Source organism: Lissotriton helveticus, chromosome 9 (genome assembly GCF_964261635.1).
Source record: "Lissotriton helveticus chromosome 9, aLisHel1.1, whole genome shotgun sequence".
NCBI lineage: Eukaryota > Metazoa > Chordata > Amphibia > Caudata > Salamandridae > Lissotriton > Lissotriton helveticus.
Window position 1 is genome coordinate 328960455 of NC_136070.1, and position 27381 is coordinate 328987835.

Here is a 27381-nt window from a genome sequence, read left to right on the forward strand (position 1 = left end):
ACAGACCGCAGCTCCACTCGCGCCGAAAGGCGTCGCCGAGCGAGTGCCGTCTTGGAAACTCCAACGCGCAGAACTGATGACATTGCGCGTTCTCTTCTGTGGCGAATAGATCTAACCAAGGCTCTCCCCATTGCTGAAAGAGGCCGTTCGCCACGTCCGAGTTCAGACGCCATTCGTGATCCACCGAGCACCGACGGCTGAGTTCGTCCGCCCTGGCGTTCAGAGAACCTGCCAGGTGTTGAACCGTCAGAGTCACGCCCTGACGTTCCAGCCATTGCCAGAGGCGCAGAGCCTCCTGGCAAAGGGTCCACGACCCCACACCGCCCTGTTTGTTGCAGTACCACATGGCGGTGGTGTTGTCCGTGAACACCTGCACTACACTCCCGTTGACAAAGGGGAGGAATGCCTTCAGTGCTAGGCGAATCGCCCGCAGCTCCAACATGTTGATATGGAGCCGGGACTCCGCCGGAGACCAGATGCCTCTGATCTCCGCCTCTCCCAAGTGGCCTCCCCAGCCCTGGAGGGACGCGTCCGTCACAACTACGTGCTCCGGTTGGGGAAGGGAGAGGGATCTGCCTCTGACCCAATCGCGGTCCGTAAGCCACCACTGCAACTGTCTCGCAGTGCCCTCCGAGATCAGGACATGGTCGGATAGGTTGCCCTGATGCTGGGCCCACTGAAACTTCAGGTCCCACTGCAGAGCCCGCATCCGCCACCTGGCGTGATGCACCAGTAGGATGCAGGAGGCCATCAGCCCCAGAAGCCGCAGCGTCAACCTGACCGAAACCCGGGATAACGGCTGAAAGATGGGAATCAGAGCCTGAATATCCCGGACCCGCCGTTCCGGAGGATAAACCCGAAACTGCGCCGAGTCGAGAACCGCTCCGATGAAAAGGAGCTTTTGAGAGGGACACAGGTGTGATTTCGGCACATTGATGGAAAACCCCAGCTCGTGCAGGAGGTCTGCCGTCATCTGAAGGTGGTGGACGACTGTTTGGGGCGAGCCCGCCTTTAACAACCAGTCGTCGAGGTAGGGGAAGACTGAAACCCCTAACCGACGCAGATGAGCTGCGACCACCGCCATCACTTTCGTGAACACCCGTGGGGCGCTGCTAAGGCCGAACGGGAGCACGATAAACTGAAAGTGCTCCTGGCCTACCGTGAACCGCAGGTAACGCCGGTGGGCCGGCAGGACGGGGATGTGAAAATACGCATCCTGCAAGTCCAACGCTACCATCCAGTCTTGTGGGTCTAGAGCAGCCAAGACCTGAGCCAAAGTCAACATCTTGAACTTCTCCTTCCGGAGGAAGCCGTTGACGTTCCGTAGGTCCAAGATAGGACGGAGGCCTCCTTTGTCCTTCTTGGGCACCAGAAAGTAGTGGGAGTAGCAACCACACCCTACTTCTGGCCCAGGAACGCGCTCGATGGCCTCCTTGGCCAAGAGGGCCGTAACTTCCTCCCGCAGAAGTGTCAAGTGGTCCCCCGACACACGGTGGTTCTGCGGTGGCATGGCTGGAGGAGTGGACTCGAAGGGGAGGGAGTAGCCCCTTCGGACGAGCTGCAGCACCCACCTGTCCGATGTAATCGTGCGCCAGCGGGAGTGGTGATGGCGAACCCTGCCACCCACTGGCGTCACGTGAGCCCGAAAGCTCGGACTAGGAAGATTTGGAGGCTGCTGCGGGGGGAGGTGTGGACTGACCTCGCCGCTGCCCCCTACCGCCACCACGGCGGAATCCACGGCCACCACCGCGCTGGGGAGCGCTCTGCGGCGCGTGGCTGGCAGCACGTGTGGGACCGCCCCTTCCTTGGCCACGAAAGGGGCGAAACGAACCCGTTTGCTGGCGCTGGGTCGAAAGACCCAAGGACTTGGCCGTGACCCTGGAGTCCTTGAAGCGCTCAAGCGCGTTGTCCGCCTTGTCACCGAACAGGCGACTGCCATCAAATGGCATGTCCATGAGGGCATTCTGGACATCCGGCGAGAAGTTGGCGGATCGCAGCCAAGCATGGCGACGAATCGCCACCGTCGTGGACATAGCCCGTCCCAGCGAGTCGGTCGTGTCAAGACCACACCTGATCGAATACCTCGCCGCGTCCCGGCCTTCAACCAAGGCCTGGTTGAGCTTGTCCCGCACCTCCTGCGGGCATTGCGGCAGACACTCCGCGACCGTATCCCACAGAGAGTGGGTGTAGCGGCCCAAGAGGCACGCGGTATTGCAAGACCGCAGTCCAGCGCTCAAAGACGAAAAGACCTTCTTGCCAAATTGGTCATATCGCTTCGATTCCCGATCGGGCGGGGCCGACGGGAATGCGGACTGGGAAGTGGAGGCCTGGATCACCAGACTCTCCGGGGAGGGATGGGTGGAGAGGAAGGCAGGGTCGTCCGAACACGGACGGTGACGCCTGGCAACGTTCCGGTCAACCGGTGCACCGGAAGCGGGCCTGGACCAGGTGCCCAAAAGGACATCCGTCAGGGCCTCATTAAACGGCAGCAGAGGCTCCTGAGGGCATTACTGCGGTTTAAACACTTCGGTGAGAATGTTAGGTTTCACCTTAGCGACGGGGAGCTCAAGGCGCAAGGCCTTGGCAGCCCTCATCAGGACCACCGAATAGGCAGCCCCCGCCTCCGACGCCACAGGGGAAGGCGAGACAAACCCAGGGTTGGGCGACTCGTCCAGACCACTGGCATCACCTAAGTCACCTACCCAGTCCACGTCATACTGGCAGGCCCGTGACAAAGGGTCCTCAGACCCCTCCCAACCCTCACCATACTCGTCCTCATCGCCGTAGTCCGGGTCGACGATATAGACCGGCTCCTCGGAGCCAATGGGCCCCAACGGCGCCGGACTCGGCGTCGGACGATGCCGGTCCGACTCCGCGTCAGGAGTCAGAGAGGGAAGGGGGGTGGCGCCACGCGGCGCCGGGGACCCGACGCCGGCCGGAACCGACGGCGGAGTCACGGCGCCGCGCGGAGGCGGCACCACGGGTTGGCCCAATGGAATCGGCGCCGGAGAGGCCGGTGGACCAGCCGGCGACGACCCTGAAGGGCCCAGCGGCGCCGGGGCCGGAGCCGCCGGCGGCGTCGGGGCAGGAGCACCCGAACCGCTCGGGCCCCCAGACGGGATCGACGGGCCCGCAGGCGCCGTAGGCCCCGCCGGAGGAGACATCGCCCTCATAGCCATGAGGAACTCCTCAATCTCCTCGCGCGACGCGCCTTCCCCAGGGACCGACGGGTATGGGGCAGACGGCGTCGGCGACCCACGCGGGGCCGCGGGGGTGGGGCCACCCGAACCCCCGGCCGCATCACGCGGGCGTCGGGGGGAGTCGGGGGTACGATGACGACGCCCCGACTTCTTGTGTCGCTTACCTGATGAACCGGAGGAATGGTGGCGACTCCCGGAGCGCTCATGGCAGCTCCGCGATCGTTCCCTCGACCGCTCCCTCGACCTCCGACCGGACCGGGACCGCTCTCGACGCGGGGCCGACACTCGGAGCTCGAGCAGCTTGCGGGACCGCTCCCGCCTAGCTTTACTAGTCAAGGCCCGGCAGTCGACGCAGGACTCCACGTCGTGGTCCGCGCCCAGACACCGGAGGCAGAGTCGATGGTGGTCGGTGACCGACATCATGCGGTCGCACCCGTCGCAACTCTTGAAACCGGGCATCCTACCGGCACCGTAAGAAAGATTAGAGTTAACAAAAAACTTGGTCAAAAGACCGGAGTACTGCTCTTCGGATCTGCGCTAACTGGCGCGGAAAAAAGAAGAACTGACGTCAGCGCGCGGAGGCGGCGTCTATATACTCCAGCGACGTCATCACGGCGCACGACGCCGACGACGCGGAGCCGCAGGGGACGCCTGCAGACGACGCCTACCGACGCGCAGGGGTACTGCTACGCAAAAGTTTCCGGATCCAGACTGACGCCTGGGGATATTCTAAGGTAAGGAATCTAATACTAACCTGTTTCTTTCAGATCTAGTAGTTCCAGTTACCGCTTTGGTCATAGCTTTAGATAAACGGGAGAGAGGAGTGCAATCTCTGAGCCAATCCTGGCAAAGGAAATAAAACAAAATCCCCAGAAGAGAGTAGAAAAGAGCAGAGGGAGGGTCAAAATCTAAAAGACCATGCCCTGGTCTACCATCGCGGGAACACAGCGTAGGACAAATCACGGACAAGATAAGCCACAAGAGTGTCATTATGGGCCGAGAGTCATTATGGGCCTCACATTTTTAATGCATCTTCAACCCTTTTAACAAAGTGATTGACTTTCAGGAAAAGGTCATCGACTTGATTGAAGACATGGAACAGACCTCCCAGTTCAATCAATCCATCTTAGTTAAGAAGGTGGAGTCAGCTATTAACCAAGATATACATAGGAAAGCGCCTAGACTGGACAGAATCCCTCTTGATCATTTTAAAAAGAATCCTGCCCTTTGGGTACCAATGCTTACTAACATTTTTAGGGTTGTAGTTGTCAGCTCACTACCCGCATCCTGGAAAGAGGCAACTGTGGTCCCAATCTTCAAAAAAGGTGATAGAAATGACCCGGTATGCTACAGGCCTATTTCTTTAATCGATGCAATGGCCAATTTCCTGGACAGGGTGCTATTAACATGGTTGGAAGGGTGGACCTGTGAAAATAATATACTCCCGAAGACCCAATATGGCTTTAGACAAGGAATCGGGATGGTTGAACAGTGCCTTAGTCTCTTGTTAATTGTTTAAGGACACCAAGTCCATGAAGTGCTCCTAACATCTGGCCTTAATGGACATATCGAGTGCTTTTGAGACTGTTAATTGTGACAAATTATGGAACATGATGGGGGACATGGGGGGTGAGAAATCTCTGGTTATTCTCCTCCGGATATGGCCCGACATTGACAGCACACACTCAATAGCTTCAACTGAGGGTGTCCGCCAAAGATGCATCTTGGCCCCTTTCCTGTTTCTGGTCTATACAAATGGTCTGGAGGCATACTTGCTGCAAAAGAAACTAGATAACACAAAAACGGGGAACCATTTTATTCCCACGCTCTTTTATGCCGACAACGTTGTTCTTTTAGCAGGGACAGCCAATAGTCTGCAGAAAGCTCTTGATGCCTTCACGGAGTTTATGTTATCCTTGGACCTGAAAGTAAACTATAAGAAATCCTATATAACGGTCTGCAGCCCAAAAACTACTAAATCAAAAACTTTTTTTATATGCAAGGCAATCTGGACAATAAAGTACGCTTTTGCTACTTGCGGATCCTTTTTAATACTCAATTAACTTGGAATCCTCTTCCAAATTTACAGGCACAGAAATTAAATACAGCAGTCTAAGCACTTTTTTACCATTGCAGCCAAACTGGGCCAGACGTCTGTCAGGGAAATATACAAAGCAAAATGTCTCTCAATTGCTACTTATGGGGCTGGAGTATGTGGCTACAGTAAGCACTCTAAACTCCAGGTTGTTGAGAATAGTTTTCTAAGAAGGTTCCTGGTGGTCCCCCAATGCACCTCAACCTCCTTTTGTCATTCTGAAGTGGGTTTGAAATATATAAAAGATTATATAGGCAGGGCCCCCCTGTTATTGTGGGTAAAAAAATGAACATCACCCGAAATAGAATTTTCGAAATTCATCCTTTTGGACTGCCTGACTCTGTGTAATGCTGAAAAAATCCCTCGGCTTGGAAATGTTAAACGCACTCTTGGTGAACTGGGCCTTATTGAGTTTTTTGATGACCCAGGCCATATCCAGCATTTCCTGCATCATCCTTGCCAACCAACTGACCATGAAACCAAAAATCAATGCAGTTGTCTCCTCCTGCTTCCAGGCACTTTGCATGCTCCACAGAATCTTCAGATGGATCCCAACAAACACAGAAAAACTGTCACTCAGACCCCCGCCGCAAGCTGCCTCGAATACGGCAACACACTCTATGCTGGCATCTCCACCCAGCTCCTCAGAAGACTCCAGGCCATACAGAATGCCGCAGCCAGACTCATGCTAGACCTCCCCAAATGAACCCAGATCGCCCCCCACCTGAGGAACCTCCAATAGCTCCTCATCAAGAAGAGATGCCAGTTCAAGGTCCTCACACATGCCTACAAAGCCCTGCACGACCTAGGGCCTGCCTACATTAATAATCGATTGAAATTCCACCAACCCTTGACACACCTGCTCTTCTCATCACTCGCCCTTGCACTAGGGGTGGGCCGAATTTGCGTAGTCGCGCTAGGTAAAGCTCCGCAAAGCTCCGCGAAACGGTAAGAAATCTCCATGAGCATGCAGAGTTCCACGTACACGCGGAATTGCTTGTTCTGCCAGTTCACAATGATTGTGTGCTCGGGGGAAATATCTTGCGAACACGCATTTTGAAAGCGTGAAAACTAGCAAAAGATTCTGCGAAGCCGCGGTATTTTTGGCAATTCCGTGGAACGCAAATTACCCAAATTCCACGACCGGAACAGAATTTACCGCCCCTGCCTACCTTGCACACCCCCCCGCATCCGCAGCAACCACAGAGGTGGCCACTCCTTCTACATCGCTGCCAAGACCTAGAATGGCATTTCCCTCCAGCTCCATAGGGCACAGGAAAGATTCAAGACCTGGCTCTTCTACGAAGACACAGTGCTCAGATACCCATACGGATGACAGTGTTGAACTTTATAAATGCGGTTTGATTAATTGGTTTGATTGAGGGGCAAAGGCATGGAAAACACCTACTACCTAGCGGATGGGATGGTATGTGGTTCAATCTGAAAAATGACCCGAAAGATTACACTCTACCACCATAATATAGTGAACCCGTCCAGGAAGACTTGTATGCTTACTGTTACCCATGAAGCTGGCATGCACAAGCGCCCGTTCCTAGCACTTTGCAGGAAAACCAGAAAATGAGAGCCTTATGCCACTGAAACCCATTTATACTTATGCTTACAGTTTTATACCGGACTCCCTTGTTTTTATCTGAAATGTTCATTATCATTGATGCAATCCTGCTAACACCATGTAGTGAAACCTGGACAATTACTCTACCTTAACACTAACAAACATATTATCTATCTCCCCATCTGTTGGGAAACAGTTTAGGTTAACAGTTTACATTTACTCTATTTGTTGTTTTAACTCAAATTGGAACTGTATACTACTCAAATTTACGACAATCATCATACATCTCACCGCAACTCTGAGCCATGATACATTTGCTCATGACAACTACTACTATTAATGACTCGCATGCATTACTGTACAGGCTTGCAGCAAATTATTTTTGTCATTGCATACTGTTTTGTTTATACAACATGATAAAGATATCAATAAAGACAGTTGAAAGAAATATCAGACTCTTTGCTGCTGTTAGTAGGTGTCCTGATCGGATTCTATAATGTTTGGGTATTACTTCTGGGATCAGTTATACCCAGTATTATCATTTTCTGTAGCTCTAAGATCAGGTATCACAATAGTTGTTTAATTCTGCAAAGTAATTCCATCCAGAGTCCTTGTAAGTGCACCATATATGAATTATAGAGCCACCGTCAATACAAAAGTCTCATTTTTAGGTACATCGTGATTACTTCAGGATTTTGGAGTATCCTAACAACTTTCACAAGGGGCCCTAGTCAAATGCCCACTTTGTAATTTCCTAAAATAAACAGCTACGGTGAGTTATTGTGGATCCAGTTGCGGATGGGAGTAATATTTTATGGTAGTTTTGAATTTAGGATAGATTCTATAAATACGATGGATCAGATGGTGGCAGAAATGATTTCCTATCTTCATATTATTGCTGTAGGAGATTAAGATCATCCCAGTGGGATGTGTGGATAGTGGTGAGGTCATTGCAAAAAAAAGTTCTATTCTTGTGGCACAGTCCACCTATCCCCAATCAACATGTTTTAAAGGCTACATAGATATACATTTTTCGTCCCTCTAAGTATGAGGTCTATTTCTATTTAAGTTGTAGAGGTTTTAAGACTCCAAAAAAAAAAAATTTTTATGACATAGAGTCGTGCCTCTGAAGTAAGATTTTTTTTTTAAAGTATTTAAAAAGGAGTTTGGCAAAGGACTATAACTGTACATATTTTTATGATAGACTGTGTCACGAATACGCAATCCGCACAAACAAACCAACAGCAATGGTGCATTTATAGTGTGTATCCTTCGAAAACATGATTTTTAAGATAAATTATCATTTGACAATATCACTATTGGACCGGAATGTAATCCATACTTACAGCATGTGCCCCTTGAATTGTGCGCACAAGGTTCATTCCTTTCCAGACATATATATCCCCGTTAAGAGCACCAGAATAGGTGACCTCATCTCTGGCACAGGCTAGGCACAGAATAGTTTGTAGGTCACCAGTCTTGCCAAAAACACCACGCTTGGGAGTTAACGAGTTGCCACACAAACTCCAGAACTGTAAAATAAGATAGAGAGAAATAGGTTTCTAGTAGTTGAGGATACATTCATAACATCACATTCTTAGCAAAGCATAGCAATGTTTGCGACTTACATTAGAAATACATCAAAACACTCTACAGAGTTAACAGTGCATTTAAAAAAAGGTGGCATGAAGCAACTTCAGAACAATTAAGGAAAGTGGGCATATTAAAACCTTCACGAATAGCAGGTCACCATCACACTTCATTGATCCAATACCAACCACCATACTAAAAGAGATCATCCAAACTCTAACTTGTTTGGACATTTCTGATCAACTCCTCCTAGATTGACGGTGAGCCCCAGACTGTCTTAAAGTAAGACGGGGCATCCCACTCTTTAAAATACCTGGAGATAATCCTGAAGACCTAAATATTTTCTTTACTTTAACTAACCTTCCATTTCCAACTAAAATCCTAGAAAGTTGCAGACTCACAACTTAGGCAATTCATTGAAGATCTGATGAACAACCATCAGCATGCAGAGCTAATGTAGCACAGATCCGATACTCTTCAAGTAGTGGATGATGTACTGCACAAACTGGATAGTGGTGTTTGTTTCTACTTATACTAGATGTATTGGCGGTGTGCGGTATTGTAAACCACACAATTTGAGAAAGAATGGGTCTAATGGCCCAGACCGACCTTTCCCACAGATGATCAACAATCACAGAACATTTCACCCTATGGATTGCAAGAAGCCTTTCTGATGTGTACAATATCCAGAATATTATCTATGTTCTACCCCATAATACCGTGGTTGCTTTAGTCTTTTTAATGACATCACTGAGGCTCTTTAATATCTACCCAGCAAGCTCTTTGGTATATAACTTCATCAGAGCAAAGTAGCCAAATAGTTTCATACATGCAAATGGAATGCTCCCACAATACTGGTCAGGTAGACGTCACAAAACCCCTTAAAATATCCGTGTCTCACATTTGGGTACCATGAACTGAGCTTGCTATCTCCCCTCTGAAAGTTGTGGTTGATGTGCAAGGATTAAACCACTTGTCTCTGCCTTTTAAGATAAGGCCACAGCGGAACAGCTAAGCTAAGGAGCACTGAGCTGGTTACATCGGCCACCCCAGAAGTCTTTAGGGGTCTTTTGGGGTAGAGGTGTTCTTGGCCAAAGGGCAAGCTATGCCCCCATAACTTGATGGACACAGGTAAAGTCCATGTCCTGTGCCTAAAAGTCTGTGGGTCCTGGGCAGATCCCGTTGATTCATTGCTGCTACCAATAATGGTGTCAAATATAATGCTAGCATTAAAATGACAGAATGAATAAGGCTATGAACAGTGCATGGTGAGGGAGGGAGTTATGCTTACATACGTCCCTTAACTAGAACATTTCAAGTGTTTTTACATCTTAGGTGTTGCCTGCTAATTTTAACCATCTTGTACCACCGCACACTTAACTAACGATCGATCAGTTAATTTGACATTTTCTTAAAATGATAACCCCAAATCCGATCTCTCGCGCTCAAAGCCTTCCAACAACAATCGTGCTCAATTTACTTCCAGTTCTTCGTTGTCGAATAAAAGGGTCCATTTGTTGGTAGCTGTGTCCGGAGTGCTCAGGGCACACAAGGTCCCCAGTATAATGGATTATTGTTAAAACACCATTGTTTTTGCTCATTAATAATCATAGTGTAAGTACCATTACAAATATCGTAATCATTGCTTTGACTGCATTGACTGCAAACATCTGACATGCATGTGCATAAAGCAGCAGGGAATGCTCTGTGGACAGTCACATGTTTACTTGCATCTCCAAAAAGGCTGGATGAAAATTCAACAAACCAGCAAAAGGCGCCAAAGGCAGCCAATGGCTTTATACGTGCCAAACAGGGTGTACATTTGATTAGTCCTTTTTCAAAAAAAATTTGCAGACAATATTAATGAATGAAAAAATTATACTTTGGCGACTCTCCCCCACACCCTTCCATCCCCAGATCTGTTCTGCAGTAAACTTAGTAAAAGCCTTTATTGCAAAATTTGGACTGCAAACATCTGACATGCATGTGCATAAAGCAGCAGGGAATGCTCTGTGGACAGTCACATGTTTACTTGCATCTCCAAAAAGGCTGGATGAAAATTCAACAAACCAGCAAAAGGCGCCAAAGGCAGCCAATGGCTTTATACGTGCCAAACAGGGTGTACATTTGATTAGTCCTTTTTCAAAAAAAATTTGCAGACAATATTAATGAATGAAAAAATTATACTTTGGCGACTCTCCCCCACACCCTTCCATCCCCAGATCTGTTCTGCAGTAAACTTAGTAAAAGCCTTTATTGCAAAATTTGGCACAAATGGATTGAGGGAGATGCAAGGTTATTAGCAATCTAAAACAAGGGCATTGCGTGGCCCTTTAATGGAATTCACGTTCCAATCTTAATTAAGGAGTCACAATTTCTGCCATCCATACTCCACAGCTTGTGTAGTGGATCTTGCACAGGATAGGCTATCTCTAATTTGCATACATTTCCATAGAGTATGCATTGGGATTCTGCCAATGCCAACAAAAGCATACATTTATACAACAGGTAGGCGCCGGTCTCTAACGCACACATTAGAACATTTTCTGACTGGTGATAAATGAGGTGCATGTAAAACTCGCGTATTTATACACTCTATCGGTTAGATGGTACAGCTAATGCTAAAAGAGCAGATTCTCTCCGACATATTCAGCTCAAATTCAAGGCGCTGTTCGTTGACAAGGGTGTAAGGCACTGAAATAAATAGAGTTTTAAGTCATTTGATTCCATCTTTAATATAATGTATTGTTCCTGGCACTGATGGACAATGCGCCTCCAGGGCTGGCCGAGTGCAGCGACCATGAAAGTAATTAAGCTAATGGAAGCTCTTTTTGCAAAGCACTTGTGTTAAATCAAACTCTTATTCATACATTGAAAAGCTGTCGGTTTGCCAACTCAGCAAAATTCAGTTAAAGGAGACGTTCCACCAGAACATTTTTTTTGATCATTGAATGACCCACCATACAAAATCCCATAAGGACTCAGCAATGTTGTTCTTTCCAATAACTTTTAACAGCTTAAAGTTCACACTTGCCATCCATCATTCTCCCTCCTTGCTGTTAGGGCACAATCTAGTGGTAGAGAGGCACATGTTCATTTTTCACTTTATGAGGACCACTGATTTCACTGCATCCATTACAAAATGAAGGAAGTTGGGACTCTTAAGCCTGGAATGTAACAGCAACAAAGAATTCATTAGGATCAAAAACCAAACCAGAACTCTACGGCAACCATTTTGTTGCAACAGCGCAAGCCTGCAATGCAAGTCTCTCTAGTAGATCGTTTTAAGCCACTGTGACAGCTAATAGAAAAGCTGTGAGGTTAAAAAATGAAAAACCTACCTCATAAGACACGTAAATGACCATCTGAGAGTCAATCCGTCTCGATGTATAAATAGCTGGCATTCGAACTTTGACAAATGAGTTTAAAAAATGCCGGTAAAAAAGTCACAAATAAAAAATATTTTCGTTAAAAAACAAAGGCTTCAAATTGTGTCATAGCTTCAAGAAGCAGATGTCAGCAACAGATCCACGCCATATCTGCTCATGGTGCCTAGGGTCAAAGCACAACCCAAAGTAAAGTGATAAATGCTTCCATATGCATAAGAAAGGTAACCATGAAGCAGGAGGCAACGCTATACTGTGTGGAAGACAAAGTGCAAGGTAGATTGTACTTCGGAAAGATGATCCGTTCCCACTCCAAGTCAAGGGCCTGCTTGCTTACCAGGTCCCTGGCCTGTTCTAAGTTGCTGATCATGAATAAGTTAAAGACAAAGTCACAGGAAAGGTCATGCCACAAGAGGTCCACCCTCATCGCCTTCCCACTGTTCCTCCTGCAGGGAGAAGATGTACATTCTGCACTCCAAGGGCCTCACTCTGTCACTTGAAGATCATATGCAAATGAGGGTCGCCATTCTTTTGTCTTTAGGGTTCTCCATCAATGAGCCGAAGTCCCATCTACAAGAGGATTCCCTTCACAGGGGCCATCCTGGAGAATGTTACATTCAAGACCTTTCCGACCCCGCAGAGAGTCCAGGATATTCAGGATATGATCCAGATGAACCCATTCCTGGGTTCCAAAATTGGTGGTTATGACGATTCTTGGAGCACTGGCCTAATTTATCCTGTTGCTTCCATGTACCTATTGGCACATGTGGATCGTACAGTGGAACTCCCATCTGCAGCATCAAAGTTGCATGTTGGACAACATCTGCATCTCAAAGTAAACAGCCCAGGACTCCCTGTGGTAGCTGGTGGACACCAATCTGGTTTGCAACAAGCCTTTCATCCACTACCATCCAGAGCTCGTAGTAGTGACAAATGCCTCATCTCTGGGTTGGAGCAGTCATCTGGGTGAGGTGGAGATCAGAGAGATATGGTCCTCAGTGGAACAGAAAGTCCATGTTATTCTTCTGGAGCGTTGGGCATCAGGTTTGCTGTGAAGTTCTTCCTCCCAGACATGAAAAGGAAGTTGGGAGAAATCTTAACAGACAACACAACCACCATGTACTACTGCAAGAAACAGAGTTGCATTGGGTCACGGATCCCATGCTAGGAGGCACTGCATCTCAAGTAATGGCGGGAACTTTCAGGGATCTTCTTGCTGGTAAACAATTTAGAGAGATCGCTGAGTGTCAGAACGGACGAGCTCAGCAGATGTCAGCCCATGGATTGTGTCTTCATTTGGAGGTAATACAATACATCTTCAGTGGTGGGGCACACCTTGGTAGATTATTTTTGCCACCACCAAGAACATGCAGTGCTGCAAATATTGCGCACTAGAGTTTTCAGCTAGACTTCCTTAGGAGACACATTCTATCTACAGTCAGAAAAGGTCTTCTGTATGCTTTCCAAACCCGCCTTTCCTGCTGTAAGCTCTGAAGACCAAGATTAGAACAGATCAGTCACAGGCCATCCTGACTGCTCCGGACTGGGCCAGGTGAGTGTGATAACCACAGTCGTTGAGCCTAAGCATTTGCCACCCTGATCCTTCTACCACTTTGGAAGGGCTATTTAAGGAACAGGGAAGAGGCCTACACACTAGTCTCCATAACTGATACCTCAATGGTTCGGAGAATGAATGGAGCATCTGTTCAGTTTCAATTTACTGGCTGAAGAAGTGTATGTTATTCTAACAGCTTGGTGCTCATCATTCAAACCTTTTTATTCTGGTTGCTGGGCGAAGTGTGTGGTCTGCTGTGGAGATTGTAAATTTGACCGCCTACAGGACAAGTTATCTGATGTTATGTTGTTTCTTGTATTTCTGGCCCAGCAAGGCTTTGAGTACTGTAAAAGACCTTGTGGGCCATTAACCTTGGTTACTCAAATCGTCAGTTGTGATCCGTTTTCTAAAATGACTACCCTGTTTTCACCCAAGACTTTCATAATGCATCAATGGGACCTTAATTTGAACTTTACATTTCTGACAAAACCAACCTTTGTGTCCATGCACAACTGCTCGCTGTGAATGCTGATGATCAAAACCATTTTCCTCTTTGCAATTACTTCTGTGCACCATGTGAATGAGCTGCTGGTGCTTTCAGAGCACCTTCCATACACAACCTTCTTCTTTGAAGAGCTGGTGCTGGGACCCTCTCCACACAACAGAGTACTGCATGGACAGCCAGCTGTTTATGGGCTTTATTTGGGCAAAAAATGAGATGGTGATGTAGAAGTGCATAGAAACATGCTATGCCCTCGCCACGAAGAAACAACCCTGTGAGAGCCTATGGGCTTAAACTACTAGAGTCAAGGCGGCTACAAAAGTATTGGCAAGAGAAGTTCCAGTTTTAGACATCTGCCAGAATGCTACACTGGCGCCCTTACACAGCTTCATCAGTCATAACTATCCTGACAGTCAAGTCTGTGGGGTGGTGGAGTCATTTTGCCTACTGAGACTTACAGGACTTCTTTGTTCAAGGTCACTCCTCAGACATGTCACCTTTTGAAAAGTATTGTTTTGGTTTCTATTTACTAGGTAAGGAATTTGTGATTAGAAGTATCCACCAGAATAACAAGTTACTCACATTTGGTAATTATCTGTATAGCGGATAATCTATCAGCAGATGACTTCTAGCCCTCCCTCCTTCCCATTTTGTGCAGTGGACTTCTGGGATTCTGAAAAGGTTTCAAGTTAAATTCCATACACTGTCATTCAGCACAAAGGACCTCTCCAGCTGCCCTTGGTGCCTGTCAGCTACCTTCCTGTTTGCCCCAGACTGAGGATATTTACCCACCACTTGGGCCCTAGCCTTCTGGCTTAATGCCCATTCCTTTTGCGGCCTCTCCTGGGTCCGCTCACTGGCTTTTTTCCCACCACCTGCTTTCCGTGTCTGCAGCGACTCTCCCCCTTCCAGGACCTACTTAATGGAGGCCTCAGTGCAGCTCTATTGAGCACAGCCTCTCCAGCACCCCTTGATGCCTGTCAGCTGCCTTTCTGTGTGCCCCAGCCAGAGGATATTCACTCAGCACTTGGGGCCTAGCCTTCTGACTTAGTACTGAACTCCTTTCGCAGCATCTCCTGGGCCCGCTCGCTGCCTTTTTTTTACCTCGCCAACCGCTTCCCGCCAAACGCCTCTCCACGGCCCCTCCCAGGCCCAACTTAATGGAGGCTGCAGTGCGACCGCACAGAGGATGTGCACAGTGGGAGCACTGCCGGCGCACCAAAGGCAAGCCTGTCCACGCCAGTCTATGCCTGGACCCGGCCCAGTGCCAAAAGGACATTTTGGCAGACCGCATCGATGCTAGCGCCAACCACACCATGGGACGCTTCACCATCGTCAGAGTTCTCCTGCCCAACAGCCACAGAGAACATGATCCCTCCCTCACAAGAACTCTGCGACACCCTAGCAAATCACTTTCACAACAAGATATCCACCTACTACAGGAACTTTGAGCCCCAATATACCAATCTCCTCAGCCTCTCCTCTCAAATGGAACTCCATCCACTCAGGATCACACACGACCCCTGCCCCCACCGCCTCTTCAACCTAGGAAGCAACGAGATCAGCCACCAACTTGCCACCATCCCCAATGCATTCATTGCCACAGCCACCTTTGCCGAAGCATGGAAACATGCAGCGGTCAGACTTCTCCTCAAGAAACCCTCTGCAGACCCCAGCGATCACCAGAAATACCGCCCCGTCTCGCAGCTCCTCTAGCCAACATCGTCAGAACCCACGATATCAAAATCATATGCTACGCTGACAACCTCCAACTCATCCTCTCGCTCTCAGCTGACCCTACTACAATGAAGACCAACTTCTAAAACTGCATGAAGAACATCGCAGCCTGGATGAAGGAAAACTATCTGAAGCTGACCAGACCCAAATGCTGCTCTTTGGCAAACATACTTCCCTCTGGAACGACACCTGGTGGTCCACTGAACTTGGGCCTACCCCCTCACCAAAAGACCACGTCTGCAACCTCTGCATCATCCTGGATAGCAAAGTTACCATGAAACAACAGATCAACACAGTCTCCTCAGCCTGCTTCCACACCCTCTGCAAGCTACAGAGAGCCTTCAAATGGCTCCCCACAAACACCAGGAAGACAGTCATGCAAGTCCAAATCACCAGCCATCTGGACTACGGCAACAAACTGTATGCAGGAACCACCATCGAACTCATGAGAAGACTCCACAGAAGATACAGAATTTGGTGGCCAGACTGATCCTCAACGTGCCCAAATGAACCCACATCACCCAGCACCTGAGGAGCCTCCATTGTCTCCCCGACCAGAAAAGATGCTAATTCAAACTACTGATAGACGCCTACAAAGCCCTCCATGACCAAGGACCAGCATACATGAACCACCGCCTGAATTTCCACCTGCCATCCATAAATGTTCTCTCTACCTCTCTCGCCTTGGCACAGACATCTCGCATCCACTGGAGCCACAGCAGAGGATGTTCCTTCTCCCACCTCGCCACCAAGACCTAGAAAGCCATCCACCTTCGAACATCACCTTTGCTGGCGGACTTCAGGAATAGACTCAAAACCTGGCTCTTCGACTTAGCCCAGCAACCCAGCGCCTGGATACCCTGACGGGTGATAAGCCACACTCTACAAATACCGACTGACTGATCTCTGTCTCAGCTGATCTGTGTCTTGGGGGAGGGGAGGAAACGGCACAAGATAAACTTATGTCATCATGCAGGGATGGCCCTATAACCTACTCCAAACCATCACTTTTGGAGGCAGAACTGGGTCACCGCAAACTCTGAGGGCACCACTTGCAAGGACACAGGAGTGGCTGCTTTGGAAAAAAATCAGGATTCATTGTGGTGCTTGGCGAAATTCACAATGTGAGAAATCTGTGTGTAGTTAGAGTATCCAACAGAAATTTAGTTACTAAAGGGAAGTATCTTGTTCATCAGGGGCTCTACATTACAAAGTTTGAAGACCACGGATCTAGTGTATGGAGCCTGACTTGGTAGCCCCAATCACATGTTTATGCTGTGCCACCGCACCACATACATGACAAGGGGATACACAGTGCTGAGTGTTCCTCTGTCTTCAAGTACAGGCTGTCTCATCTGGTCGGGCCCAGCATACATACAAGGGTCATGTCATCTCCATCATGATATTTGTTCATTCATGTGAAAGAGCCTCAGTCCCAAGTTCTACAGGACTTCGACCATCCTGAAACACCCCTTTGTCACTGGGCAGCAGTGATTACTCTACTTCAGGAGCGAGTGCATCAGTGTTTACAGTAATGACAGCCTCCAGCTCGGCCATGGTGTCATGCTTATCCGTGATAAAAAACACATGCATCTTGTAGAATGCTCAAAAATCAGTCTATGGTTTGCCAGACGATGCCACCTTGGGGGCTTTCAAAGTCAAGACTGACTGAATTCAAGACCCAGCTATGGAATGGCACTGCTGAGCTGAGGAAACATTGATCTAGGTAGCTTAGCTGTCATGTGTGACAAGGGTGACATCACATGTTCAGTAAGCGCTGGCTTTTGAACTAATAGCTCTGGCTACATTGTTATAAGAAACTACAAGTACCAGAGTGCACCTGCTCTTTTCAGAAAAAGCCAGTACTGCTAGTGGCGTCCCTCGTGAAGGGATCTGTTAAAAAGTCCCCGGGGTGGCGTGCCCACCTGTTAATCTTCTGATGTTATGGAAGGGGATTATTTCAAGTATTTTATATTCACCGTTTGGGCTCCAATTGTAAAGAACATTTGAGTATTTCATCCAAGACAACCTTAAATTACGAGACCAGTCGTATAATCTGGACACAGTGAAGGCATCTCCCTTCTGTGCGGCTCGGTTTCTCTGCCCTCAATTTAACCTAATTATTATCACGCTGTGCAGCAAGCCAACCAGCGGTTCTGTTTCTGTATGGTGAATGATAGGGACGGGCAGGTCTTTAATGCTATTAGAACATTTTCCACTTACTGTTCTAATTTAATAAGAGAACCACAAGCATCTGAAGGGCTTCCGATGGATCCCGATCGAAACCAGGAAGACGGTCACCCAGGCCCTTGTCACCAGCCGGCTGGACTACGGAAACACCCTCTACGCCGGAACCACAGCCAAGCTACAGAAAAGACTACAACGAATCCAGAACGCCTCCGCCCGACTCATCCTGAACATCCCTCGACGCAGCCACATCTCCAGCCACCTGAGAAACCTGCACTGGCTCCCCGTCAACAAGAGGATCACATTCAGACTCCTCACCCACGCACACAAGTCTCTCCACAACCTGGGCCCCAAGTACCTCAACGACCGCCTGACCTTCCACACGCCCACCCGCCAGCTACGTTCCGCTAGCCTCGCCGTCGTACCACGCATCCGAAGAGCCACCGCCGGAGGCAAATCCTTCTCCTACCTGGCGGCCAAAACATGGAACTCCCTCCCCATCCACCTTCGGCTGACCCAGGACCACCTCGCCTTCAGGAGACAACTCAAGACCTGGCTGTTCGAGCAATAGCGGACCCCCTCCCCCAAGCGCCTTGAGACCCTGCCGGGTGAGTAGCGCGCTATACAAGTGCTGTGATTGAGCAGAAGACCTGTGCCGATGATAACGGGCCCTGAGCCTCCCCATTGTCTTCAGTGAGGCTCTTAACATTGCAATGTTTTCATCAAGCATGACACCTGGTCTCTTCACAACTCCCCAATCCATCTCCTGCCTCGATCAACACTCACGATTTTGTCAAAAGGTTTTAACTTCCATTATCTGGAAGGAACAATATAAAAGAGACAATATTTTATTCTAAAACAAATTTCTCTTTCAACGTATTGCTTTATTCAGAACGTACTATCGGTAGAGAGCCACACGGGCTCTCCCATATAATGTTGCCAGACTAACACGCATCCACGCATATCCCGGGGCGGGCTCGCACCGGGGTATAAATAAAAAAGGCGGAAGACCGCTCGGGGTCTTTCCGGCTAACTCATAATCCAGTGTCTGTGTCCCTCTTGTGAGCAGCTCCCAACCACGTGTCAGGCCCTGACCTGGCACACCACACTGGCGACGAGGCCGGCCTACCTTCACGCGTGCCTGGCTGCCTCTGTCTACACCTCCGTGTCGTGCCTGCTTCCTGCTGCGGAGCACACCCGCTTGAGCTCCTGCGCCCGATCCCGGCTCTGAGGCCCGCCCACACGTCTCCCCGTCTGGAGCGCCTTCAGCTGGCGGGGCTCGCCGGGAGATCGGTTTGTGACTGTCTGACCCCCCAGAGGTGCGGGTGAGTCTGCTCCTTTTTGCCCGCCCGTGCATCACCGTGCAGCCCCCCCTGAGTGCTTCCTCCGAGGCGCGGAGTCATCGGCCGCGCAGAGGCCCGCGTGTGCTAGCGCACCCGATCCAGGAGGGAGGAGCAATGCGCACCACAGGCGGCAACATCTCACATGGTCGCTGGGAGGCCCAGGGCTCGCCCCCAGCAGCGCAAAGGCCGCGAGTGCACCGGCAAGGTTGGACGCTGCCCCCTGGCCCCGACAGAGAAAAAAGAAAAAAAAACACGCACGGGCAAACCCAAGGGAAAGAACAGACACTCCTGGCCTCGTTCACACAGCGTCCCAGGCCTACACTCAATTTGGACTGCGAAGGGAAGCCCCTGCTTCATTTTAAGGCAAACAAGCCCTGGCCAGCCCAACCATCTGGGCAAGAGGGCTTAACACGCCGGGACCACTCGAGAAAACACCGGAAGACCTGCAAACAGACTGAGTCATGTCCAATACAGCGCCGGGAGCAGGCCAAGATGGGGCAGGGCAGAATCCACCTGCAGTGGTCGTCCCACCACCCGTGGTGATCGCACCGCCACTGCCGGGCCAGAACCAGGCCGGAGCCACTGCACCAATACCACCCAACCACTTACACTCGGGCGCGGCGCCAATCCCCCCATTTAGCGAGGCGGCAGACCCCGCGATGGCGGCGCCGAGATGGAAGGCGTGGGTCGGCAGACTGAACCTTTACTTTAAAGGCACGAGGGAGACCGATGGGACAGTCAAGAGGGCACTTCTCATCCTGTATGGAGGCCCAGAGATCTACGACCTGTTCGAAACGCTCCCCAATACTGGACCCGAGCACGACTACGACGCCGCGGTCGCTGCACTCAACACTCATTTTGATCCCCAACTCAACAACGACTTTGAGAAGTTCAAGTTCAAAAGAGAGTGGCAGACCGAGTCTGAATCTGTGGACATGTACTACGCCAGGCTGCACCGGCTGGCCAGCACCTGCCCGTTCACCAACCCGAGGGAAGGTCGGTCGAAGCTATTGAGAAAGCTCATTCTCCGCCAACCGGGCATATCGCTGGATGAGATACTAGTTCTAGCCAGGTCACACGAGCTGTCAGACGCGAGAGCGGAAGAGATGGAGGTCGCGCTACGCACACCGGTGATCGCACCAGCCATGGCTAGAACAACGCCGATCAAGGAGGAAAAAGTCAACGCTATCCAGAGAAGGCCCCTAACAGTCCGCCCACGAGCCGCCACCTCCCGAGGGAGCCAATGTGGATACTGTGGTGAAGACCACCCAGTAACAGCAACGTGTGGAGCGAAAGGGAAGACGTGTTTAAAATGCGGGCGGCTAAACCACTTTGCCGCAGTATGCCGAGGAGGAAATTACAGACCAGCAGGTCCGAGGCCCAGGACCGTGACGCAACGCATTCGACAGCTGTCGCTCGACCAAGAACTACCTCCCCCAGATAGTCAAGCCCAAGATAGACGACCTCGGTACGAAGACGATGAGGTCTATGTCATCTCCTACGTCAGCAGAGCATCCACCAAGAGGAGGCCGCTGCCCATGTGCTCAGTATCCATAGAAGGCACAGAGGTAAAGGCCTCAAAGACACGGGGGCCTCAGTAAACGTCATGGACTCAGATCAGTATGACAAGATGTCTCCTAAGCCCCCTCTCGCACCTTCCAACGCCAGGATCTATACATACGGCGGCACCGAGCCACTACCACTGAGGGGAGTAATCCAGACGACCGTCGTAAATGGCGAATATTCCACTGAAACACGTTTTCACATCACAGAAGGAAAAAAGGGCACCCTTCTGAGCTGCCACATGGCAGAAGACCTTGGGCTCGTGTTCTTTGCGAACCAGGTGCACCAGGCACATGCAGACATCCTCTTGAATGATGGACTTTCCAGCATTGTTCCAAGGCCTCGGAAAACTCAAAGGGAGAAAGTTCAAGCTGCATATCGACACATCTGTACGACTAGTGGCCCTCCGACACAGACGGGTGCCATTCAACCTGAGACCACAGGTGGAGGAAGAGCTCCAAAAATCGGAAGACCTCGGCGTGATAGAAAAGGTGTCAGGCCCGACACCCTGGGTATCCCCGTTGGTAGTAGCGCCCAAACCAAAACAACCTGGGGCGATCAGGCTGTGCGTGGATATGAGGTTGCCCAATGTGGCCGTCAAACGGGAGAGACACATCACCACCACCATGGATGACATAGTGGCCGCCCTGAATGGGGCAAAATGGTTCTCGAAACTGGACCTCAACTCGGGATACCATCAACTTTTACTGGAACCAGCAAGTAGGTACATAACTACCTTCTCAACCCATGTAGGACTTCGTCGCTACAGACGGCTGAGTTTTGGTGTCTCCTCCGCCGCAGAGGTGTTTCAAAACGCCATCCGTGAAGTGTTATCTGGGCTGAGCGGAGTAATCCACCTCAGTGACGATATCCTGGTATATTCAGCGACCCTTGAAGAACACCATGCACACCTAAGGGCAACCCTCCAAAGGCTCGTAGACAGTGGACTGACCCTACACCGGTCGAAGTGCTCCTTTTATCAGGAGTCGATAGATTTCTTTGGGTACACCTTCACGAGGGAAGGACTGAAAGTTGACCCCAAAAAGGCAGAGGCGATCAAGGCAGCTAGCACTCCACGGAACCCCACCGAAGTGCGCAGCTTCCTGGGCATGGCCACCTACTGTGGCTGGTTTACACCTAACCTGGCAGCTCTCGCAGAGCCCCTAACAGCCCTCACACGTCTAGACCACAAGTGGGAATGGACAGTAGCAGCAAACAAAGCCTTTCAGGACATCAAGGCAAATCTCCTGGACACGACCGTGATGGCCTATTTCCAACCCAGTCGCAAAACGGAGCTGATCGTGGATGCCAGCCCAGTGGGCCTGGGTGCGGTACTCCTGCAAGAACACGGACCGGAGGTATGGAAGCCAGTAGCATACGCCAGCAAAGCATTGTCTGACACCGAGACCCGGTACGCCCAAATCGAAAGAGAAGCCCTGGCCATAAAATGGGCATGTCAGCACTTCCACCTATACCTGTGTGGCCAAGAATTCACCGAGGTTACGGACCACAAGCCGCTGCTGCCATTGTTTGCGGGGTCCTCCAGGCTGGCACCCCCATGGATTGAACGCTGGGCCGTCCAGCTACAAGGATATAACTTCAGGATTGTCTTCCGACCCGGAGCGCACAACCCAGCTGATTACCTATCCAGACATCCCGATGTCACCAGCCAACATCCTCCACGAGAGGAAGGAACGGAGGCAGAAGAATTCGTCCACATGATCTCGCAAGCAGCGTGCCCAGAAACCATGATGCTGAAGGAGATAGGCGAAGCGACGGCAACAGATGAGACACTTACGACAGTTCGTCATGCTCTTGAAGGGAACCGCTGGGCCCATTTCCTAGTCGGAGCGCAAAGCCTTCGATTGGAAGTAAGCCACTCGCGCCAACAGCTGTGGCAGATCCGAAGCGAGCTGAGCGTGGGGGACGAAGGAGTCATCCTCAGAGGACATTTGATCGTAATACCTGAGAGCCTTCAACAGAGGGTACTAGCGCTGGCACACATAGGTCATCAGGGAATGGCCAAGACGAAAGCCCGCCTGAAAAGCAAGGTATGGTTCCCAGCCATGGACAGTCTAGTTGACGAGATGGTACGCTCCTGCCATGCCTGCACCGTCACCGGCAGCGACCCGGCCCCAGCACCGGTGATCACCGAAGATGCTCCACAGACGCCTTGAACCCACCTCAGCATAGACTTTGGGAGCTTCCCCGACGGCCGGCACACGTTAGTCATCGTTGATTCGTTCTCCAAATTCCCGGTGGTAGAAGTAATATCCTCGACGGCATTTTCCCAAGTCAAGAAGGCCTGGAATCGCATCTTCGCCACTATGGGACTTCCGGACGAAATCAAATCAGACAACGGGCCACCCTTCCAGGGTAGAGAATTTCAGAACTATCTCGAGAGCCTACAGATTAAGCATCAGAAGATCACCCCTTTGTGGCCCCAGGCAAACAGGGAGGTTGAAAGGCTAATGAGGACACTCAATCGAGCCCTGAGGATCGCACTAGACAACGGAGAGGATCCCGAAATGGCCCTCGATCAGTTCCTAGGGGCCTATCGGCAGACGCCACATAGCACCACCAAATGTGCTCCCGCCCATGCACTATTCAAGAGAGCACCCCGAGACAGTATCCCGACAGATAGCACGTGGGTGCCTGGAGATAGGAATAACAAAGCCATTCAAGCTCGGAGGCGAACCACCAATCAGAAGGCGAGTGAGGCCCGCCACGCCAAAGAGCCAACCCTGCAAGAGGGAGACACAGTAGTAGTTCGGGATCGGCACCCGGGATGGAAATTCGGAACACCCTACGAGCCTGAGGTGTGGGTCGTAGACAAGGTCCAAGGGACCATGGTCACCGCCCGGCGAGATGGACGCAACGTGTCGTGCTTCAAGAAAACGAGAGAACCGGCAAGAAGGCATGAAACAACGGAATGTCAGAAGACATGAGATGATGGTGGTCTGGATGTTGGAGGATCATTCCCAGGGTCACCGTTGGCCAGGCAGAGCTGAGAGAACTCACCCAGGGCGGCACCGTAAAACACCACCGTCGAGTCCAGCCGACCGTGCACGATCCCAACCGGTGAGAGAGAAGGGACAACCCCGGCTGGGGTTGCAGTGTCTCCATTTGCCCGAAGCCAACGTTACAACCTGCGATTCAACCCAAGACCCAGCCAGAAGCTGAGAGACTTTGTCTGGACATCTCCCTGAGGCGAGGCGTTTTGATTGCTGTAAGGCCAGACTAAATTGAAGGAGGGATGTAGAGAGCCACACGGGCTCTCCCATACAATTTTGCCAGACTAACACGCATCCACGCATACCCCGGGGCGGGCTTGCACCGGGGTATAAATAAACAAGGCGGAAGACCACTCGGGGTCTTTCCGGCTAACTCATAATCCAGTGTCTGTGTCCCTCTTGTGAGCAGCTCCCCACCACGTGTCAGGCCCTGACCTGGCACACCACACTATCCGCCGCCGGCATACTGCAATGAATGATTTTAATATCAAAAGTCAGTGGACTCATTTTATCAACCTTATAATGGGTGATGTTATACTACGGGCCTGCTCAACAGACAATTATTTCTGCAGCAAGTGCTCAACCAATCTGGCTACTGTACTAGCCCATCAATTTCAAATTGTTGAGATGGGGGGAAGGAGGGATACAAGAGTAGAGGTTGGATTTCACTACTTGCATTGTGTGATACGTTGATGGTATCGCAGATTTTGTGAAATCTTTTTGCAAATCCTGGCGTTTTAATCAGCAGCACATTTAATTCTTGAGTTTGTAGTTTAGAGAACTGGGAACTCCACACAAGGCTTTGCAGTAAAGGCTGCTGTACTATTAGGACTTGTGCAGCGCCCGAGGTGCCACATCACTAGAGCTGCATTTGGGTCAAAAACTGATTTGGGGCCACTGTGGATGCTACAGATTTTTTTTCACTATGGCAAGGCAGGAGCTTGTTGTGTGCAGGTGTTTGCTGGCCAAAGCTCTTAATTCTTATCATTGGCACTGATTTATGACAGTCCACCACATAGTGACACCATCAGTCTATTTTTTAAAACACAGCATATCATCGGCGTGTTAACAATTTAATACATATAGAAAATAATACAAGCACATCCAGGCCATTCCTAGAGCCTTGGGAAAACTGTGATGGAGCGTAATTATCGTCTATGATTTACCTCGGTCAATTCCTGCTCATTAAATAGTGTGATACTAACACATACTTAAGAAACATGACTAACAGTGTGACTCCTAAAACACATGAGAGTTCGCACCTGCATCATAAAAGCATGCAGTACAATCGCAAACCAGATGGAGATTAAATGTATTCATGAGAGAGAAATGAATAATATTAATGAATTCACGCTTAATAATGTGCTGTGAAAATCTTTACATGCTATAATGTGAGGCCTAATGATGTAGCCTTTAACAAAATATGATTAGGAAAATGTTAAATTGTGCTCGTTTAGTAGATAAAATGAATTTACTTAAGTTGATGATGAATAAAATGATTTCTGCTCACGTAACAGCACTATCATGGAAACCTGCAATCTCAAAATGCTCTAGAGAAATGTGCTTGTTCATTCATAAATGATTCGCAAATGGGTTGATGCTTGATGGAAATACAAAATGGTGTTCAAAATATTAGTCTTGAAGGAAAGTATAATCCCAAAGGCAGAAGATTACTCTGAAGGTTTGAAAAGTTAATACCTTTAATAGATCATAATGTTTAGTAGCTTTTGTTGAAGGCCTTAAAATGCAATTTCCATCATTTCTTTCGAATAAGACTAGAATATGCTGACATGATTATACTGCCCGTGTGAGAACTTTTGCTAAAGTTTCTTTCTCTAGTTTCTGAATAAAGGAAACCCTCTCTGCTAGTACAAACCGGTGTTGACTTTGCTGAAAACTCAGAAGAGAGAGCTTGGGAACGGACATGATAGAATACAAACGTACTTCTTTATTCCGAGGAGGAATGAAACTGAACTTTTAGCAGAGTAATGAAAATTTGACAATGGCATTACGTAAAGTTTCCGGATCATTTTGGTAAGGTAATGATCACCCCATGGACAGACCTTAGACTTTGACCAATGGAAACCATGCAAACTGTGCAAAAGATACTTTTGAGGAACTATGACCGATTGGAAGTATAACTGCCCTGTGGATAAAGGACTATGGCCAGCTATCTTTTAAATTTTCCTATATCACAGGCATGCTGTCGGTCTGATCTCTGATTTCCCTGTACTGTACTCTCCTGGCTTTCCCTGCACTTCGTCAGCTGGTGAAGTCGAGCAGGCTAAGCCTTTCGACGGAAGGGTTGAATGACTCTGGCTATTGCACGCTGTGCTCCAGCATACTTCTGGGCTCACTGCGAGTCCTCCGAATCCTGATAATCTGCAACTGATCCTTTGATTTGTATGATTCTTGATTGCATTCTGAACTGTGATATGCACTCTCTCTCTCACCAGGTATTGTTTTGAAATGTATTTGGCTCTGAACTGTGATATGTTGTGATTTACCTGTAATCAATTGATAACCAATATTAAATTAAATGAATGTATTTTTGTGCTTTGACCATTCAATTTGAAGCTTAGATAAAGATTTTGCTGTTACAACCATATATGCGTATGTAATTTCTTAAGCTTGGTCATTGACTATATTATGAGTATTATGCTAGGTTGGGAACTTATTTCTTTATTTTAGGTCCTCATGAAGGAGTGCCATCCATCTCTGATTATCCGAGTCTCTATTAGCACAATCAAAAGCTCCATCGGAGGACCTTGATTGGTTAGTGTTCGGTAGTAGTTGGTGTTGTAGGGTTATATGGGCCAAACTTGGTTATATTGGGGATTGTGTTTGCGGAGTATGAAATGTAGTGGTAAAATGTATCTGATGTAGAAGTGAAGGAAAGAAAGAGAGAAAATACAGTTAATAGTTTTCACCCACCCATGCACAATTCTGCTGCATCAACTGAATAGTTAAAAATGTCACATTTGTAGGAGAGAGATGTTAGCAAGTAGAGTTGGTATTCACATTTTGTAGTGCTGCCAGGGGCTGTGGGTAGTAGGAGCTGCAGTGGTCCTCTGAGAAATATATTGGGCCCTGGTGGTTTATTGATTTATAACTATTGGTTCTATCAATGCTTTTCTAGAAGAGTAGTGCCAATAGTCTGTGAGGCTCACTAAACTGCAGCCTCACGATTCACAGATGAGCATGGACGTCATTTATGGGTGGCCAGGGACGGCAGCTGTGACCCCAGGCTTGTCCCATGCGACCCCTGGCACTGCATTTGCGACCCCTGGCACTGCATTTGCAACCCCTGGCCCTAGAGGTGGATAAACCGAGGCAAAAACAAAAAGGTGACTCCAGACTTCTTATTTTCAGTCCTTTTTTCTATACAAATACACAATAATATTACATTTTTCACTATTCGTGTAATAGAAAATGGAGCACAATTTGCTGGAATAAACCTTTGGTGGCAGCTAAGGGAAGTAAAAAATGCATTTAAATAGATGTTGTGTGCATGCTTGTGTGTGAGAGTGTATTCATGAGAGAGACAGTGCATGTGATTGAATGTAAGCGAGTGTGAGTGAGAATGTGGTGCCCTGACATATTGAAGGAATATCTTGTCTTATATAGACACCTGTG

General features: G+C 49.2%; 1 protein-coding gene across 7 annotated transcripts in view; it reads right to left on the reverse strand.

The window, feature by feature from the left end:
• Positions 1-27381, reverse strand: part of EML5 (EMAP like 5) — a 1317369-nt gene that overhangs the window by 974070 nt on the left and 315918 nt on the right. For all 7 annotated transcript variants that reach the window (XR_013600929.1, XR_013600930.1, XR_013600931.1 and 4 more), the window contains exon 5: positions 8215-8400. Coding sequence is in view for 4 of the 7 variants with exons in the window: in XM_078660021.1 (XP_078516147.1) it covers positions 8215-8400 (186 nt within the window). In the remaining 3 variants the exon portion in view is untranslated. The remainder of the gene's footprint in view (positions 1-8214; positions 8401-27381) is intronic.